Below are 20,994 nucleotides of genomic sequence, written 5' to 3' on the forward strand. Positions count from 1 at the left end.
GCATTTATAAGCCTAGCCAGAATGTGTTAGCTTTCGCTACCCCCTTAGATTACTTTCCTGTGCCTCTGTCCAGCACAGCCACTGAAGTGATCCGCGGGGTAAACTTTCTGTTTCCCATCCACTCGTCAAGGTTTCTCTTGAAGAGAGTTAGCGAGGAGCTCTGCCTAATGTAGACTGGAATCTTGTTCCAAAGCATGGGAAGTCTCTGGGACAGGAATCTATCCCTCCAGCACATCCTATTTATTGTTGTGGTGAGGTTTAGATCCCTACAGCGTGTGGCTTGAGGGGATATGGTTTTCTTTAGGTGGAACATGTCCATCAATTCTGGGTTGGACATGGCCTTGTATGCCAGGCAGAGATCATCTCTGAGTGGGCGGTATGCGACAGAGTACAGCTGGTGTTTCTTCAGTCGAGCTGCATAGAATTAGAAGTTATGTACTCACCATAACGTTCCATCTGAGTAGGTGTATTCATTTGTCTGCAACCTGTGGGTTATGGATCCGATATCGGATCTGAACCGGCATGGTTTACCAGCTATGGATCCAAGCTCTCAGCTCCTCCCCTCACCCATAATGCCCTGCTCTACCCTCATGACCTCAGATCGAGTTTGCCAACAGCAAGAACACCCTGAAAAGGGTAACACACCATATGCAGGAAACTGAAAGGCCAGGGGGATAGGAGGGCGGGATGGTTGCAGACAAATGAATACACCTACTCAGATGGAACGTTATGGTGAGTACATAACTTCTAAATCTGAAGTAGGAGATTCATTTGTCTGCAACCTGTGGGACAGAGTCCCCAGCTACCTGGATCTTGGGCTCCATCATGTTAGGATATTCCGAGCACCGCAGAGCCAAATGATGCTCTACCCCTAGATGCAAGATCCAACTTGTAGTGGGAAATAAAAGTATGAGATGAAGCCCACGTGGCTGCTGCACAAATATCATCTAGAGGAATCCTAGCCTTAAAGGCTGCCGAGGTAGAGACTGACCGGGTTGAATGGGCGTGTACACCCTCCGGTGCGGGCCTTCCTGAAGCTTGATAAGCCAATAAGATACATTGTGAAATCCAGCGAGACAGAGAGACTTTAGAAATTGGCTTGCCCAAATTAAATTTAGCAAAGGAAATGAACAACTGGTCGGATTGCCTATGACCAGCCGTTCTGTTTAGATAAAATCTAAGTTGCCTGTGAACATCTAAGGAGTGAAGCTTGTATTCACCTTTGTTTTCATATTTAGGAAAGAAAACAGGGAGGTTAATGGATTGATTAATGTTTGCTTCAGAAGCTACTTTAGGAAGAAAGGACGGGTTGGTCCTGAGGTAAACACGGTCCGGATGAAAGACCAAGTAAGGAGGTTTAGCTGATAATGCTTGGAGCTCTGAAACTCTCTTGGCGAAGTAATGGCTACTAAGAAGGCAGTCTTGAGCGACAAGAATTTGAGATCTACCGTAGCCGCGGTTCGAAGGGGGCGTCAAGGCCTGGAGAACTAAGGAAAGGTCCCGGGGGGAACCGCTTGTTTTACAGGGGGCCTGAGAAGGAAAGTACCTTTAAGGAAAATTTTACACAACTTGGCCGACATGAGTGGACTGGAGTCATGACCAATGTGATAATGTGAAATTGCCGCAAGTTGTACTTTGACTGTGGAACTGCTGGCACCATCGTTAAAAAGAGTGGTTAAGAAATCAAGCACTAAAGGGAGAGGAACTGTGAAGGGGTTCAGGCCTTGCCGCTCCGCCCACAAAGAAAACAGTTTCCACTTGCTACGGTAGACTTTCCTAGTGGACGGTTTATGAGCTGCCACCAGGATCGCCTTAACAGGGGACGAAATACCGGGAGTCCTGATCAAGAGTGGAACTGGAGCAGCCAAGCGGTCAGCTTCAGGTTGTCCAGGTTCGGAGGAGATAGGCGGGATGGATGAGATATCAGATCCGGAATGGGATCTAGAATCCAAGGGGGATTCACCGAGTGAGACCTTAGGAAGGGGAACCAGATCTGTCGAGGCCAAAACGGAGCAATGAGAATCATTCTGCACCCCACCCGAGAGGCTTTCTGAAGAACTTGGAGCATCAGAGGCAAGGGGGGATAAGCATACAGAAGACCGGGTGGCCAAGCATGCACCAGAGCGTCTCTTGGGGAACCTCCTGGAGGAGGTATCAGAGCGAAAAAACTGTCGCACTTGGTGTTTGAGGGAGAAGCAAAAAGATCGCATGAAGGAGTTCCCCACCGTGCGAATATGCGTTCCGCTACATGAGTATTGAGAGACCACTCGTAAGGGGTCAGAATGGTGCGACTGAGCTTGTCCGCCAGGATGTTGGACCGACCCGGAATGTGCGTTGCTATGAGAAAGCGGTTGGTGGAGATTGCCCATTCCCAAACTCTCATGGCTTCTCGACAAAGAGGGTAAGACCTGGTTCCTCCTTGCTTGTTGATATACCAGACAACCGACATGTTGTCCGATTGAATCGCAATTGTTCCCAAGGGAAGAAAGTCCTGAAGTGCTAGCAATGCTAAGAGCACTGCTCTCATCTCTAGAATGTTGATATGCAGTAAGGTCTCTGAATCGTTCCACGTGCCTTGGACGGTCCGGCCTGCAAAATGCCCCCCCCACCCGAGGCGGGAGGCGTCCGTGGTCACCGTGGCGAGAGGGGGAGAAGCACAAAATGGGCGGCCTCCGTGGAGATCTGGAGAGTGAAGCCACCACAGGAGGGACCGCTTGCAAGCCTTGCTGATCGCAATGGGATGATGCATAGGAAGAGCAAGGTATGACCACTGTACTAAGAGAGTCCACTGGAGGATGCATATTGAGCCTGGCGACAGGAAGAAGTGCTATAGCAGGCCCCATGGACCCTAGAGCCCTCAGGACCAACTCCGCCGGAACTGAACTTGAGTGGAGAATGGCCCGCACCTGGAGCTGCAGATTTTGAACTCTGTCCGCAGTGAGGAAGGCTTTCAAGCTCCTTGTGTCTAACCTGGCCCCTATAAAATCTATGAGCTGTGTGGGTGCTAGGTTGGATTTCTTTGTATTTATAGTGATGCCCAGATTGGGAGCAAGATGGAGAAAGGAGTCTCGCGCCAATAGTAGTAGATGCCTTGTTGGGGCGGTAAGGAGCCAGTCGTCCAGGTAGGGAAAGACCTGCACCCCCTGAAGCCTCAGGTGGGCCGCTACCACTGCTAATACTTTGGTGAACACCCTGGGGGCTGTGGTGAGACCAAAGGGAAGGACCCGGAACTGGTAGTGACTGGCTCCCAGCCAGAAGCGGAGAAACCTCCTGGAGCGCCTGTCCATTAGTATATGGTAGTACGCATCCTTGAGGTCTATGGAGCACATCCAGTGATTTTCTCCCAGAAGGGGGAGAATAGATTGCAGAGTGACCATTGAACTTCTCCTTGGGAACTGCCAGGTTCAAGAGAGAAAGGTCTAAAATTGGTCTTAGATCCCCGTCTTTTGGCACTAAAAGAACCTGGAGTAGAACCCTGATCCGATCTGGTCTGGGGGGACGGGCTGGATGGCTCTTTTCTTTAGCAGATGGCCAATTTCTGCCAAAGCGGCCTCCCGTTGACCGGGTGGAACGTCGGGGAGGGACTTCAATTTTGGCAAGTGACGAAAGGGGATACGGTATCCTCTGGATATGATCTGGAGAACCCAGCGGTCTGATGTTATGGACTCCCATGCCGCTAGGTGCTCCGAAAAACGTCCCCCGACTGCCTCCAGAGTGGAGCAGCCGGGCAACCCCTCAGGGTTGCTGCGCGGGCCGTTCAGAGAAGGGTTCTCTGGACCCGAATTTCCTGGGAGCCCCTCTGCCTCTAGGGCGGCGTCCTCCCTGTCCTCCTCTGCCATGGAAGGACTGGCTGTCCGGAGCAGGCTGGGATTGCTGCGACTTCCGGAACCACATCTTCTTCTGACCCTTTTGGTTCCTAGAATAGGGCCACTGGGGTGCAGAGAAGCGGATTCCGACGGCAGACAGCATCTTCCCGTCCTTCTCACTCTGGGTCAAAGTGTCGCGAACGGTTTTGCCAAAGAGGGCAGAACCATCAAAGGGGGCGTTCGCAAATGACGCTTTGAAGGGATCTGAGAAATCGCAATGACGGAGCCAGGCCTGACGTCTAGTGACTAGACCTGCCCCTGCGGCTCTAGCGGCGCCTTCCATAGCATGGGAGAGTAGCCGCATAGAGGTATTGGTAACTGATCTAAGAGTGGCCATGCGGGTGGAGTGCAGCACTTTGTCCTCCTCCGACATGGACTCTGGGGGAGATGCAGCGTATTCTTTAATAAGATCGCGCTGCATCCTAATCACGTGTGCCAGGTAGTTCAGCGCCCTTACCGAGAAGGTCGCTGAACTAAACATCCGCTTCCCCAAGCGGTCCATCATCCGAGACTCCTTGCTCGGGGATGAGGGACTCTCCTGAGCAAGTTCCCCCTTGGTGGCCGCCGCCGTCAACATGGCATCTACCGGAGGCCCCTTACTCCAATGGGCACGGTCAGCCGGTGGACTGAGGATCCGGTCGGGCCTCTTAGGGATTGGCTCCACGGTGTCCGGTTCCTTCCACGCCCTGGTGGTAATGAGGTCCACCAGGGGGTCGGCAGGAGGGGACACCCAAGAGGTAGACGGGCCCGCTTCAAATGCCTCCAAGAACAGGAAGACTTGGGGGCAGACCACCCCCCCCCCTTATGCGGAGCATTTCCATGATGTCTCCAAAGGAGACATCCTCGGGGGGTGACCGTGGGGAGCCTTCCCCTTCCTCCAAATCCGTGTCTTCCGTGAAAGACTCGGGGGGAGTCAATGTGCCTCCTTTTGCACGTATGCTTGCGAGGAACATCCTCTGGGGGGCTGTCAGAGGACTCCTCGCAAGCAGTAACCTGTTCCAGGGGAACAGCTTGGGGCACAGAAGCGGGCTGTCCCAAGGGCCGGATGGTGGAAGCCTGACCCAGTGCAGAGGGAGCGCGGGACGGAGCCGAAACAAGTGCCGGGGGTCCGGAGACCCTCAACAGGGCCCTCTCCACTACATCAAAAGCCGAAGGGGAGCCGACCTCGACCAAAGGATCCGACAATCGGCTCCCCCTCGGATCCGAAGAGTGGATCGGAGCCGGCGCTGAAGCGCTCGGATCCGAAGGGACAGTGCGCTCCGACACAGACGGCGCCGAAGGAGCACTGATCCCCCCGGATCTGAGGCTCTGATCCAGGCTCCGAGAGGTCGGATCCGATGCACTCGAGGGCAGGGTCGGATCCGAAGTACCGAGTACTATCGGCGCCGATCCACCCCCGGCTCCGAAGCTGCTCGGCTCCAACTGCTCCGAACCCGGGTAGCGGGTCGGAGAAGGAGCAATTGGCTTGAAAAAGGGGGTCGAGCTCCCCCCCAGAGGGGGGAGGCAAGAGCACTCCCATCTGCATCTGGGCCTGGATGAACCTTCTCATCATCCGGTCCAGATCAGCGTCCGACAGGCTATAAGTTGATCTCGACGAGGCTACCGAGGTAGGCCTTGAGTGCCTCCTCGATAGCCTCGACGGAGATCGGGTCTCCTCCTCCTCAGGTCCCGGTGAAAAACACACTGGAGACCGGAGCCGAGGAGGGGGAGAGCCAGCGGACAAGGAGGCCGGGGGAGAAGCCCGCTTGGCTGGCGGGGCCGAAACAGAGGTCTCGGCCCGCCGCTTATGGTGCTTCTCCCTCCGGTCCTTCTTCCTAGCTTCCCTCTCCTCCGAACCAGAAACGGGAGGTTGAGTCCCAGGAGGAGGAGGGGGAGCCGGAGAGGGAATAACCGTGGTAACGGTTATCCCCGAAGGAGCGGAGGCCGGAGCAGAGTCCGGCGGCAAAAGGCCCGCCAAAACAAGCTTGGACCTCCGCTCCTTTAATGCCCTGGGGTTGAACCCTGCACAAATGGAACATCCAGATGTGAGGTGTTCAACCCCCAGGCATCTAACACACCGAGTGTGGCCATCAGCTGGGGAAAGTTTATGGCCACACTCGGAGCACTTAGAAAAAAAAGCTTTGGGCTGCTCAGACATCCCAAAAACCAACAAACAAAGTTACTAGAATTAAAAGTAAAAGTAACAAAAAACCACTCACAGGCCCAAGCACACACTACGCTACCAGCGAGGGGAGGGATATAAATTTAAGTTTTAAACTCTAAAAAAGGTAATAATACAAGAGGGAAACCTACACTTTCACACAAATTTAACCAAAAAATTTCAAAATTTAGTACTTTAACACTAAATATAGCACTTAGCTGGAGAGCTGGAAAAACACAATCTGGTCACCATGCACGGCAAACGAGATCTGAGGTCATGAGGGTAGAGCAGGGCATTATGGGTGAGGGGAGGAGCTGAGAGCTTGGATCCATAGCTGGTAAACCATGCCGGTTCGGATCCGATATCGGATCCATAACCCACAGGTTGCAGACAAATGAATCTCCTACTTCAGATCATCTGTTTGAGGCCTGTGATCCTCTTGGTGAAGTACTTCTGTGGTCTTTCCAGCTGTTGCATGTGGCTTGTAAGGTACATCCCAAATGGGGTGTTGTACTCTATGACGGGTCTGATGAGTAGAGGGGCACAATGACCTCTTTTGATCTAGATGCAAACCCTTTTGTGATTAGGTGGCCTACATAGAAGGATTTTCTAATCACTTTGGCAATGTGATTATCAATGTGCATTTATATATATATACATATATATATATATATATATATATATATACATATATATATATATATACATATACACACACACACACATACATATATACGCATACACATTTTGTCTTCTGTAGCCACTTCTGGCAACAAGAACTTCACGCAGGTCTGCATTGCAGAATAAATCCCATTTTTTTAAATATTGTAATAAAAATAGCTTAAAAAACTCTTAAAAAGGCTTAAACAACTATACAATGACATCTGTTCCCTCCATGCTGCAGAAAAAAATACAGGAAATGGTCATTTCAGTCCCTTTATCGACGGGCCTCTAACTTCAACAATGACAGAATTAAATAGTTAGTGGCCAAAAAGATAGTCCCTTCAATGACAGCTGAATAGTTTGGACTGGGAGGTCCCCATACCGTCAAAAATAAGCTCTACATCAAATTATTCCATCTTGCAATACCGGAAAATAATTGAACGTGCCATTTACCTTTACATCTATACATCCTACTAATCTCAAAGATCTAATGAATTTGGGGGTGTAGAAAAATAATGACACAAGCCTTAAACAGTACAGTCAACATGCATCTACGAACTGCTATTCAGCTATTGGTGTAAATCTGCCAGTGGTTCACTTCTGTCTGCACCACTGCATGTCCCTCTCTTCTGCAGGACTGGTCCATCATCTCCTCTACCTGCATCCAATCAATCCAACTGTTTCATGGGGTGACAGCCATGAATCCACAGAATAGGCAAGAAGCCTTACAAGCCTAACTGATCTTGGCTGGGTAGCCTCATCGGTCCATTTATTTCTCAAAGGTTAGAGATGGGTGGTACAAAAGAGACCAGCTTGTCACTCTTTAGTTGCCTACCCCTCAGTCTAATGCAGCAACTCTCTGCATTTTGCAGTCTGCCAGAGGAAGCATGCCACTGCACATATATAAACTGCTACATGGGTATACAGTGGCACCATGTGCTCATAGTCCCGTGCTCCATGGGTGCAACATTTACTGCACTCACTAAGTGACACCAGAGTTGAAAACCAGACACCCTCCCCCCAAAGATAGACAAGCTGGCATAGGTTGCTCACTCCCATCCTCCTTGGCCAAATCTGTCAGACCTCAAACACTAGCTTTGAAAGGCGTTTACATTTACAATACCAAGCATCAGTTAGACATGCAATCCTTCTCCATATGACTGACATTAGGTCAAAACACTTCAGGACGTATTGCAAAATGCATTTCTAAATGAAATAACTTATTGCCATCCCTTATGACACTAAAGCAGTTTTTAGTATTAGCCAAATCACAACTCAGTTAAGCACATGTCTATCTCAAGAACTAAAAGCAAATTTAATCCCAAGTCAGGCTTCCTAAAACTCATCCCAATGTACAAGGGCAGGACCATCCTCCTTAGCCAAGCCATTAAAGAGATTACATTACAGATAGCACCCCCCCCCCCCGTGTAGGCCCAGTGGTATGCAATCTGGGTACTCAGGTTGATAACCTGAACTTTGACCACCACATATTCATAATAGTAAGGAACTCTTCCCATGTGGCACATCTTACAAGTAAAGGCATCACATCTAGATTTAAGGATGTTATAATTCCATTATACTCAGCCTTCATCAGACCAAGACAGTGCATCGCTCCCCTTTTGCCTGTACTTCACCACACGTGCAAGAACTGGAGAGACCACAGAGGTTTCTCACCAAGAAATTACAGGGTACACAAAACAAGTCTTAAGTGGAAAGATTGAAAGCCCTGTTACTGTATTCAGTCTCCTACAGGTTGCTAAGAGGTGATCTATGCCTGGCTTACAGGCCTTCTCTGACCCGGCCATGATAGAAATGCTATACATCTGTAAATCAAACTGCACAAGGGTCACTCAATTCCGGGATCTTAACCTAGCCTCTGACATGAACAGGTCATGCTAGAGAGAGAGAAACATCTCCCAGAGCCTGCCACTTCTCTGGATCAAGCTTCCATTTCATGCAGAACAAAGCACTTCCCGGATTACTCTTCAAATGCAGCCTAGATCAATGGATGGGCGACTGCAAATTCACTCCTGGGGTGGTGGCCCATTGTCCTTCCTGGACAGAGGAAGTCAGTATTAACTACCACAGACCCTTACCTCTGCGAACTTCACTCTCCTAACCACCAAATATTGGGGCAACCCAGGATAAATATGGCTAGGTTTATAAGGGCTCTACAGCTGTTAGTCTAGTAACTTTGTATGAATCTATGAAGAAGCCATAACATCTAAAGCCAAGAACTGGCAGGTTGTATTTTAATTAACCTACTGGTACATACACAGGTGAACAAGTCGGGTATAATAAAGATGTGCCGGCACCACCAAGAAATGCTGACAGAAAAGTGCCAGTGATGGCACAGTTAACCTTCTAAAGTTAAAAAATTCAGACTCCTTCCTTCAGCAACCAAAGGGGAACATGAGGAGTACATCAGTGTTCCACTGAAAGGGTCTCATTAAGACATTTAAAAAAATTCAAACTTTACCTTAGCATTGCCACTGCCAAGACTGCTTCCAAGAACTTGTGAGCTGGGTGGTAAAAGATAATGAATTATTTACATTTAATCATACATATTACTGTGGGCTTCAGTAATCAAAAGAAACTTCATATTATCACCCTTGTAAGCTTTTAGATATCCTAATGATATGCAAGGGCAAAGTTAAGGATGCCAAATAATAAAATACAATCTTACCACTTATTTCCCTGCTCTTCTGAAATTGGAATGTTGCTTAATGGTCACCAGAAGAAAAGATCTTACAAAATGTAGAAATATAAGCAGAACTTATGATAAAAACGTACTGAAAACTAACAAAAACATTAAACTATGGAAGCTCCAAAGAATTGAAAAGTACCGAAGCAATTCAACTCAACAACAAAAAAAAGCAAACTGCAATAGACAAGGTTAATGTGTCATACATGTACTCTCCTTCAATGTCTTTGTGGCATACAGGCATGTACACCAATTCATCTCCCATACTGAAAAATAAAGGCTTAAAAAATAACTATTCTACCTCAGAGAACAAACAATGCCCAAACACTTTCTCTCATTTGGGTAGTACTCTGATAGCATAATTTAGAAATAAAACACTGCGTAATAGTACACATGTAGGTTTCATTTTGTAACTGACATTCACACAGGAAAACTGGAAAATTCTCTAGACATCAAATAGCCCAGTGCTTGCCCCACATTTCATAACCAGCATTTGTGGCTAGAAGTTTATCTGTTTACCAAATCATAAGAAAAAAATTATGCATCTTACACAGAAACAAATTCAAAAACACTACACACCCATTATGAGTACGAAGTAGTTATGTTAATTAAGCATGACAAAACTTACAAGAGAGCTATTCAGAGTTAAAAGGTAGTATACACAGATCTACAAATAAAAATGCTAACAGATATTCAGAACTTTTTAAATGGTTAAGGCACTGTAAATTCAGCAGTCAGGCAAAACCATTTTCAAACACAGTAAAACAAAATGAGAACACCGCACTACAGATGATCATCTATCATTAGTCACAATGGCGCTGTTTTCTTACAGTACTGAACAACTAACCAAGGTAGTTATTTACAGAAGCAGCCAAAACTTGTAAATCCAAACAATGCATTTTGATTTAAAAGCATGCTGACTAGTGTTCTAAACACAACGGTCACTGAAGTCATTACTTAAAAAAGTAGTAATGTTCAGTATGGTATAGTTAAGACAATCATGAATGATGTTTGAGTTAGTCAAGCAGTCTCTGCAAATTTACTACATTACATTTGACCAACAGGTGGGTGGCTGTGGTGGTGCAGCAGTTCGAATTGTTGTCTCACAGCAAGAGGTTCGCCGGTTCGATTCTAGTCTGCGGTACCTTCTGTGCAGAGTCTGCTTGTCCTCCTTGCGGTCACGTGAGTTTCCTCCGGGTGCTTCGCTTTCCCCTCACATTCCAAAGACATGCAGTAGGTGGACTGGTGTGAATGAACTACAGAGCGGCAGGGCTAGCCACCTGGCTGTGTAAACCTTGGCTCAAGATGACTGACAGTGTGAATGACACCCTGATCCCATGTGCAAAATGGGAAAAGGGGTTGAGGATAGATGGAGTTGGCCAAACAGCAGTCTACATTTTTCCCATTAACTATTACCTTGTGTCTGCAAATACAGATCTAACATTTTAAACATCTTGAAGCAGTTTTCTAATCAGGAGTCACCACAAAGGCCCAAATGGCCTAATAGATAAGGCACTGACCTCCTACATCATAGTCATTTAAGAGAGCATCATACAGCAGTCATCTGGACAGTTTTCATCCAGATGCTGCACCTCTTCATGGTGTCACTGGGTACCTGTCTTGTTCCAGTCTGGCAAAACAGGATAGTACTTGACACTACATAATGCTGACATCACCTTGCATAATTTTCAGATCTTGTACTGAGAATGCATTACTCTATAAAGCTACCACCATCTCATATTTTCAGGTCTTCTACTGAGAAACTTAACATGCTATAAGCCTAGAATATATAGGATTCCAATTCTCTGTAATGAGTTATACAACAAAAGTCTAAAGATTCTTTGCTTAGCAATGCCAGTTTAAGTGTTTTTATGCTACCATAGATTAAGTAAAATGTTCCCCAATACTTCCCCTCTGATGGAGATGGGCAAGACAGGAACAGCAGTCTGAATTAATATATTCTGGAGTTGCTCTAGACTGGTAGAATTTAATCAGGATCTGTGTACACACACACAGACAGACACAGAGAGACAGACAGACACAGGGAGACAGACAGACAGACACAGGGAGACAGACAGACAGACACAGGGAGACAGACAGACACAGGGAGACAGACAGACACACAGAGACAGACAGACAGACACAGAGACAGACAGACAGACACAGAGACAGACAGACAGACAGACAGACAGGCACGCAGAGAGACAGACAGGCACGCAGAGAGAGAGACAGGCACGCAGAGAGACAGACAGACAGACACACAGAGACAGACACACAGACACACAGAGAGACAGACACACACACAGACACTCTTACTTGCCTGACAAACTCCAAAAGATTCAGATGGCAGACGAATCTCGGCTAAAGCAAGACGATGGGGATATGAAGAAGGAAGACAAAGTACTCCAGCCACATCAAGAAAGAGAGACTTCTAGTAGACCAACTCATACACCAAGTATGTATTCAACACCAAAAAGCATCCTTAATGAGCCTTAGGTGGGTTGAATCTGACACGGTAACCACTCAGGTGGAGGTAGTCACAGGACTACAAAAAGACAGAGCTCAAACAGCAGAATCCTGGAATACTAATCTCTTAAATGTACTATGATTTTCCAAGCAAAGGTTGAAGCAACACTGCTTTGTGAAGACACACACAGAATATTAAGTATGTGCACTGTAGTTTTCTTCAATGGAAGAATTACTGAAGCAAACACTGGAGGCACACACTAACCTATAGATTTTGCCAACAAGCAACTGGTTGTTTAAAGGGAAAAGCACAGCTGGCAATCAACATTACAACTACCAGCTTAGCAGGCAGAAGGGCCCCTCCTTTACTCACACAAAGGAAAAACCTAGTTCTTCAGAAACTCCCACACCTGGGTTCAGGCAGATACTGAAATAAAAGTACCCATTTAAGGTGTGAAGAGCCCTTTTTTCTATGGTTCCTGCAGCTACAAAGAAATGCAAAAGATAGCAGACCAGTTCAAAACACCTTCAAAATCATCTTAAGAATTAAGTGCAGGCTCGTCCTAAGGGACGCAAATCACAACTTAGGGGGTGGCTGCTCAGCTCAGCAAGCCAATCTTCATGGTATCCTTCACATTAGGTGCCCAGAAGCACATATCTGTTTGGGGACATCAATGTGTGCTTAAACTCAGTGAAGATTACTGTACCCCCAACCTATAGGGATGGTTGCAGAAGTAGATCTAAATGAAAAGCAAGGACCCCTGAGGAGAGGATTGTCAACCCAGCAAACGATCCCCCCCCCCCGAGATACTTTCATACGTAACTGAGAACAAGATTAGGGACAAAATGGCCTGAAATAAAATTCTTGTCAGACATCATGTGAAAATAAGGATGAGTTACAGTCTTTCCCACACTGAATTTCATAAAATAGCATGGAATCAGAATGGCTTGAAGCTTCACTTCTGTGGGAAAGAATGCCTTCATTATTAACTCCTCCTCCTCACCATGCTGAATCAAGCAGGACATTGGAAGCACTTTGTTCTTATATGTGAAATCTCCTAAACTCAAAATCCCCTCTATTTAACCCCAATAAGAAACAAATTGCAAACTGTCAACATCCAGCTGCTAGCTACACTGTTGCTAAATGACCTTTGTGTCATCCACCACACCAAATACATCTCCAGCAAGAAAACTTAGCTGATGCTTCATACAAATAAGTGCAAAAACCACCACTGTAATCTCAGTCCATCCACATATTCCCACACAACTTTCAAAAAAAAAAAAAATAGCAGCAGCATACTTGGAAATCCTTACCAAACACACACAATGGTACTCCCACTCAAATGTGGGAAACACTACCACCACCTAATAATAAACAAATCATGCTTTACTAAGTTACAATCCCGGTTTTGAATACCTGTGGAAAAAACATCACTCAAACTCAGGTGATAGCCAATTAAACCCAGATCTCCTTCTACAGCAGCTCCTCAAAAATCAAATAGATTAGGTGGAAATAATTAGAGAACCAAATATTACAATGCCTGAAACATTAAGATGAATAATTGAGAAGCATAAGATAAATAACTACACTTAATAAACCAAACAAACAATACTGCTTGAAAATCCAGCTCTGCTGCCATACTGGAATAAAGCCTTGGCTATGACCCAAGCTCAACTATGAACTCGGGGAGGAGTGGGGGAGATAAGAATGAATAAGCACTGCTGGCTAGCCCATCTTTGGAAGTATGGGGGTGCATGCTAGGGCACACGGTCCCATGGCAGGAATCCCCAATGACCAACAAAGACTAAACAGAAGTGCTGACTTATTTTTCTTTGGGGGAGGAGACAGGGCAGTCTTGACGGCTACATTACTTAAAACGAGAGAGCTCACATGGATACCCAGTATACACTGAATTCTGTGCATTACTGAGCATGCACCACATAGAAAGGGCCAGAAAAAAATGAACAAACCTCTAATAATAATAAGTTGCATCCCATCTTGACTTGATGCAACAGGGAAATGAGTCAGATGGGTGAGAGGGACTGATGGTCAGCAGCCAGTAAGGGTGAAAAAAAAAATCCCTCCTTCCTGAAATACACTGGCTAAACCCTAAGGGAATAAAGACTTTGAACCTCAGCATTCAAAGTTATAGCAACAAATGTGAACAGTCATGGGCATTCACACATTACTACATCCCAGACAGCCTAGTCTTAACAGAAACAGGGTTACAACAGCATACATAAAAAGTCATTACTTCATCCCCCAAAGGATATGTCTTCATACAAGATATATTGTACAGATGGGCGGGCTGAGCTGTCATATTACTAAGATTACTTCAAATGCATCTTATTCGAAATAGACAATGCCCCAAAGCATAAACAAACCAGCAGTCATTGTGACAGTCTCAGTAAGATACCACATATCTACTGAATTACTTGGCCTCTGCCACACCCCCCCAGGAAAAAATATCATGGACAAAGCACTAAATTGATTGAACAGTAGTTAACTGTCGTATCTGTGTAGGAGACAAATGAATAAAGAGTGGGTCACCATCCCACAAAATGGTGGTCCACATCTCCATGATTTAACTAAAATCAACCTTCCAACATGAACAGACAAAAACAGCTCAGAGGCATTATCCAGTGTTAGATATTACACTCTTAAGGTGCTGCGCATCTCGTCTGCTGGTATCCTGGCAGATAGAATTAATGATCAGTAACCCACACTCACAAAAAGGAACTACACTAAACTTGAAGTGTCAGGTGTCACTCAGATAAATGAAAACCCCCTAAACCATCAGCTGGATCCATCAAATTGACTGGCATCCTTTAGCCCAACTCTCCAACTTTGAAAAGGCAGCAATTAACTCAAATGAACCAAACTGTAGACCCAAGACCCACAGCCATACTAAACATTCTGGAAAAAACATCTGAACACCAAAAACTTCCCCTCGTCACCAAGTTGCAACAGAGCTTTCACAGTATTCAGCATATTCATCTGTGTCAATAAACAATGACAATTTTGTGATTGTACTGGACATAACAAATAGAGCAAATGATACAAGAATAATTGCTGTAGTACATTTAGAATGAGTGAGCAGCCACTACAGATAGATGCCTGTTCTAGACAGACTTCACAAGCAGTACAGATGTCCCTTTGCCAGGAGACCACAAATACAAAGGGCATAAGCACGAAAGACTGTAAAGGGTAATCTGCTGATGCTCTTTAGAAGTGAATATCCAGCAACAAATGCACCTGAACCTCTTACTCTACCTGGAAGAAAAGTGACCCCACCACAATAAACAAAAGAAAATTCTTGGATCATATCTGGGAAATTGTATGGGGCACAAATCAGACACATGTGGGCAAATGTGTGTCAAATCACCAAACTTTAAAACAGAAGCATGAACACTGTAATGAAGTGCAGCAATATTTATGTCTGCGGACTATAGATAATTTAATAATTATGTACTTGTGCTTTAGAATGCCACTGTTTGTTGTGCAAAATCTCCTTCATTCTCGCTATAGCATGAAGGGTTTCTATAACTAAGCTGTCTACCTCATTGTGGGAGACCTGACAGTTAAACCAGGAAATAAGCTCTCTATAAACACTAATTAATACCCCTATAACCCACAGTTAGGGGCACTGCCTCTTCTCCTGTTTATTAATTTTATTTATTTGAATTGGTCAACTGGGATACACCACTGATCACAAATGATCAATTTCAGTCTTGACCTGAAAACTCAGACCCTAGACTGGAAACATAGTCCTGCAGATGCTGGGGAAAGCAATAACTGATTTGAAGGGGGGATATTCATCTGCAGACACTCTGTGAAACCAAACCACAGAAAGAGTGCTCATTTCATAGCGTGTGTGTTTTGGTGAAGTAGCACTCTGGCATTGCTTTTTTGTTGCATTAATTCCTTTTTTCTTCACCTGGCCACCCTGCCTCCAATGTTAACCATTACAGCCTGCATTTTTCCATTTCAAATTAGCAAACAGGCAAAGAATCCTCCCACCTATGCCATAAAGTAAACTTACTTCCTAAAACTGCATGGGTTTTGGTTATATGTTTTTTTTTGTAAGTGAAAACATAACTCAAAACTGGACAAAATAAACTTTTTCAGCTGGGAACAACCCCCAAGTCCCACACCACTGCAACCCGCCTTGGGAGGACCCTAACTCCTAATGCCTTATATCTAACAACTCCAGTTATACAACAGTGGAGGTGGGGGGGTGGATGACTAAAGACAGTGAACTGCCTGGTCAAAGTGTATGCAGTTTCTGCCAATCACTATCAAACAAACCTGATGAAAGATGCTTGATGAAAATACTTGCATCAGACTGCAGGACAACCAAAGAATAAATCATCTAAGTGGTGAATGGCTCTGCAAGTGGAAGATTGGGCCCTAAGCTAGTACAATGGAAGACCATATATTCAGCTGGCTCCGAAGTACAGATCAGGGGGGGGGCACAACTTGCACACAGGCATGCACACTGAAGAGTACTTTTACAGGGTAGCTGCTGAACACGTGTGTTTGTATGCCCAGTTAGTTCTGCCCAATGTTACACTACCCATTCTCAAGTGCTACTTGAAGCCCCATCCTGAAGCCACCAGCTTATCCCCCCTGCAAACTACCTTTTTATGGTGATGGCTCAAGACTAGTCTCATTCACTTTGGCAATTTCCTAATGTTTTGAAGAACCTGAGGTCCATTTTAGACAGTTTGCAGCACATATTTATGAATCTTTCAGCAAGGAGTCTTATAATGCACATTTCCTATACATCCGACTTAAGCATTGTCAAGTTCCTTCAAGACATTTAAGTGCTTCACACTGTGCACTGCTTCAGAACTTGGAAGATGTGCTCTCAGCCTACTTCCTTGAGACATCTGGTTGTTACAGCAGTTGAAAATATTTTTATTACACTGGCACATTTTGCCCATGCTGCCTGCCAATCCTCAGCCCCTCCAGGCCAGTTAGTCCCTGTTCCTCATCACGGGGTTGGTCAACCAGGAGAAGCAATCATTAATGCAAGCATCCTAGGAAGTCAGAGATTTTGTTTCTTTAAACCCTATTCTTGCATCCACCTACCCACCAACAGTCCATAGGTGGAATGTGCAACGGGTGTTAACACTGCATCACTCTTCAATTCCGCAAGAGGCTGTCATAGCAGGACACCCTACCCACCTATCCACTGAAGGCACCACATGGCAGTTTCACCTTTCTCCATCAGGGAAACTCAGCCAATGCACACATGCTCTCTCTAGTAAAGAAATACTGCTGGATCTCTAACCTATGAAACATCTAACTAATAAAGCAGTAATGCAAAAACAGATCTGATTTTTGATGGCTTTTTCACTGCAATCAAACAGCAGCAATTATTGTTTTTTTTAGTAGTCCACTGTTTTTCACTGGAGAGCAGATGGGGTATTGAAAGAAATGCATTGCTGGATTTATCAAGTAGTAACTGCACAAGAACCAATTTCTGGAGAAAATGAATCAAAAGCAACAAACAAGGCCTTTGTTAGTTATGTTGTTCTAGGCATTTTCCATTAGCCAGCTACTGAAGACATTCTATGTTAATTAAGAAAAAGCACAAAAATTCACCTTCTCACTCACTTCATCAACCTGTAAGAAAAGAGTGGGTTACATTTTCAAGATTAAAAATAACACTGAAGTACATAAAAACTTTTAAAACATTGTAACTGTTTTCAATACACTGGTTTAGCAATATCAAGAAACAAATGATCATATAATGTATTTTACATTTTTTCTGCATTGCTACAGACTTTTACAATTGTACTGTACAACAGGAATTCAGAACTTAAAAAGCACATCACAAATATTGCTCCATCTACAAAATCTTCAGCACACATCTGTACAGGTCTGCTGATTTTCATGTCAGAGTTCAGAACTTTGTGCCGCGATCATTTAATTTTGAGTTCCTCTGTTCATTATAAATTAATACGGTAATTTAACAATTTGTATCACACTGACAACGCTACACTCTTTCATCAGTTGAGTAGAACAGGCACCAAGCACTCCTTGATATGTAAATGGTAGTTACAAACTTATAATACTGGATCTTTTCATCCACATCCACCCAAAACCAGTAATGGGTCTACAGGACACTTTGCCAGATCCAAGCCACAATACTAGTGCTCCAACTTCAAGAACCTTTAATCCCCCCCCCCCCAATAATGCACCTGTGCCACCAATTACCTCAGATTGCGTTTGCTTAGTTGTAACATAAAAATATTCTTGAAGATCATCATTGGAGAAGAGCTAATAACAGTCTTCCAGGTACTCCTAAAAAATTGGTGAGGAGGATGGAGGCAAGAATGCTGTATCTGATGGATGTGGATGAAAGGAACCACTTTTAGGTAACTTCATAACTACTGTATCCTATTAAAATTGATCCTCAATGCTGTGGACCCTACCTGCTGATTAGACAGCGTCATCACACAGTCAGCAAAGGTGGTGATTGTGCTCCTACCAACACCTCTCCTCTGAACTACTGAGGGAAAACATGCCTTCATCTTAACAGCCTGAAGAACAGACATCACCCCCACCAAAGACTGGGCTCTATATATATATAAATCACTCAAAGCTGGGGGACTGCACTATACTCTTGTTTTCTAGGTAAAGAATATGGGCTACTATTTACTTAATAGCTTTAACCCTGCTCCTAGGTGGCAGAAATGGGCATATCACCACAAAGGCCTACAATGCCCTTTTTGCCTGCATGTGTATGCGATTCTATTCAGGCCATTCTTACAAGCCTGGTTGAGCCAAAGCTCATTACCCCCCCCCCCAGTCTCGGTCACATCACCGGCTCCAGCAAGCCCACTCCATGCCCCCAAGGATGGGCAAGCCTATAATGCCTGGTCACTTCCCCACCCAGCTCTTCTGCTGCCTCAGCAAGTACTCCTACTCTAATCTGGGTCACAGTGCTTTACCCCTCTATACAATGCATTCAGGGCTCTATAGTGGCCCCTGTTAGGTTTACAAAAAAAAAAGGTATACATATCTAAAATAGGTCCTGTCATCTTTTTCATTAAACATTAACAGACATCTTGAGTGTGGCTAGAAACCCATGTTCAAAACAATGGGCTCAGATTTTGGTGGTGGGGGGAGAATTATTCATTGACAAGGCATCACATACTCCTCTGCAAATGATTTAAAATCAAAACAGGTGATAGCCGGGGTGGGCATCAGTGGGGATGTCCACTGCTCAAATGTCTAGCCCTGTGCAGGTGACAATCGCAGGACCTATGCTTGCTCATACATCTCTCTAAGAACTGAAATGGTAGGCACATCAGGACTCTGTTCAATAAAACAGTCAGCATACCTTGTGTAGATACCATGGTAAAGAAACAGAGGTTAGCATTTAACATCCAAAAGATTTCCTAGGACTAATGCCCAGCTCTGGCACAGACAAGTTTGTCTCAGAGACATCCTCAAATGTTAAAGGTACAAGATGGACAAAGTTGCATTTCTCTAGGGCTGAAGTCCACAAACCCTGCGGTACTGATGGCAACTCCTTGCCTCATGCTCCCTGTCATGCAATTCAGTGATTAACTTTACTGTTGATGCTTTTCTACAATAACACTTATCTTTTGGAGCTTTTTTTTTTTTTACCCAGTGCCTATGGCGAATATTATTCCAGCTGGGGAAGAAGGACATCCCATGGCTCAGCACCAAATACGTTTTGTATGCCAGACAACACAGCTTTAGGACATGTCACAGTCAAAGCTGTCTTATCAAATATCTTACAGTACTCTCAGAAGGAAGCTGGACTGCATCTCCATCACCAAAGGAAGAAAAAAATATGAAGCCTTCAGGAAAAACACTGCATCAGTCACATAATTACTGGTGATCCTTTTTTTTTTGGGATGTCATGGACCTCAAGAAAAAAAGTTTACAACACTCACGTCAAAATAGAGCAACAATGCAATAATCGCAAACAAAATTAAACCTACGAATACAAAAACGTTTTCCCAAACTGGGTATGTGACACTATCTGGAAGCTGCTTACAGCAAAAAAATCACCAAGATGGAGGTGGCTGTTCGCTTTTCTAGTGTTATAATGATAGCTTTGTCATGGGAAACAGACTCACTCCATCCTCAAGACAACTGAAAAACTATGAAAGTCTGGGCAGAAGGATACATGCCCACCTGGGGCTAACTCCTTCTTATAAACAATGCTAATGATGAACATCCAAGGACTAACCAATTAAAGGCCTAGTATGAAAACAGAAATGTACATAATGAAGGATCCAGTTAGTTTGACTGGAGATCATATTTTAAGAGGGATACAAGTTTAATAAAATGTGTTCTAAGAAAAGCCCCCCCCCCCCCCAACATACTCACTGCATCCATGCCTGCTGACATCCATCCTCCCATAATTTGACTTGGCCTTGTAAGGTTCCCCATACTGGGTACCTCAACATGGGTCTGATAGCCATTTGGAGGTATCATCATCCAGGCAGCCATACAAGAGTCCTTTGTGCTCTTGCCAGGGTCTTGGCAATAAGGGTGTTTTTGTACTGGACTCAGGCAGCCCCGTCCTTGGGTGGGGGAAATGTAACCCACATCACTGCAGGGACCACTATGCCTTCCCAGCCAAGTGCAAGTTCCCATGCACCCATGAAAATGGCAATCTCATATGCAGCATGGTGGCTGAACACCCAAAGCCTCTGCACCATCAGTCCTCCTACAAGGAGCTCTGGCACAAAGACCCAGACAGCATCCTCTCCATGCCAACTCAAACAGTAATTAAACTGTGGTCACCTGGGCCACAGACAAGATTTCATCATTCTAAACCACTGCATACAGCCACTAAGAAACTTTGCTAGAAGTACCACAGGAATGCATTAAAAACAAAAGATGGCTGATTTCAGGGCATATTGCAATGTACATGCTGAAGGAAATAATGGTCTGGAGGATATGACCCGAACTGAAGCTGGAAAGAAAAGGGAGCAATGTGCCTGAATAGATGGTGGGGTTGGAAGTCAACCGTTTCTTTTAAATAAAAATCATAAAAGCCAAACAAATATGGGGAAATTTAGTGCGCACTTGGGGGAGAGACTGGGCTAACTGCTCACCAAAGTGGGGGACTCGGTTAACAGTAACTTTCATGAAGTTTTTC

General features: G+C 45.0%; 1 protein-coding gene across 5 annotated transcripts in view; it reads right to left on the reverse strand.

Moving 5' to 3' along the window:
• Positions 1 to 20,994, reverse strand: part of LOC122799579 (clathrin heavy chain 1-like) — a 1,937,764-nt gene that overhangs the window by 240,556 nt on the left and 1,676,214 nt on the right. For 2 of the 5 annotated variants that reach the window (XM_044068726.1, XM_044068725.1), the window contains one exon: positions 17,451 to 17,471. The exons of 2 other annotated variants lie outside the window; for them this stretch is intronic. In XM_044068726.1, coding sequence (XP_043924661.1) covers positions 17,451 to 17,471 — 21 coding nt within the window. The remainder of the gene's footprint in view (positions 1 to 17,450; positions 17,472 to 20,994) is intronic. One more of the 5 variants, XM_044068727.1, reaches the window with a different exon arrangement.

The sequence above is a fragment of the Protopterus annectens genome, chromosome 4.part0 (assembly GCF_019279795.1).
Source record: "Protopterus annectens isolate FY-2018-M chromosome 4.part0, PAN1.0, whole genome shotgun sequence".
Classification (NCBI taxonomy): domain Eukaryota; kingdom Metazoa; phylum Chordata; order Ceratodontiformes; family Protopteridae; genus Protopterus; species Protopterus annectens.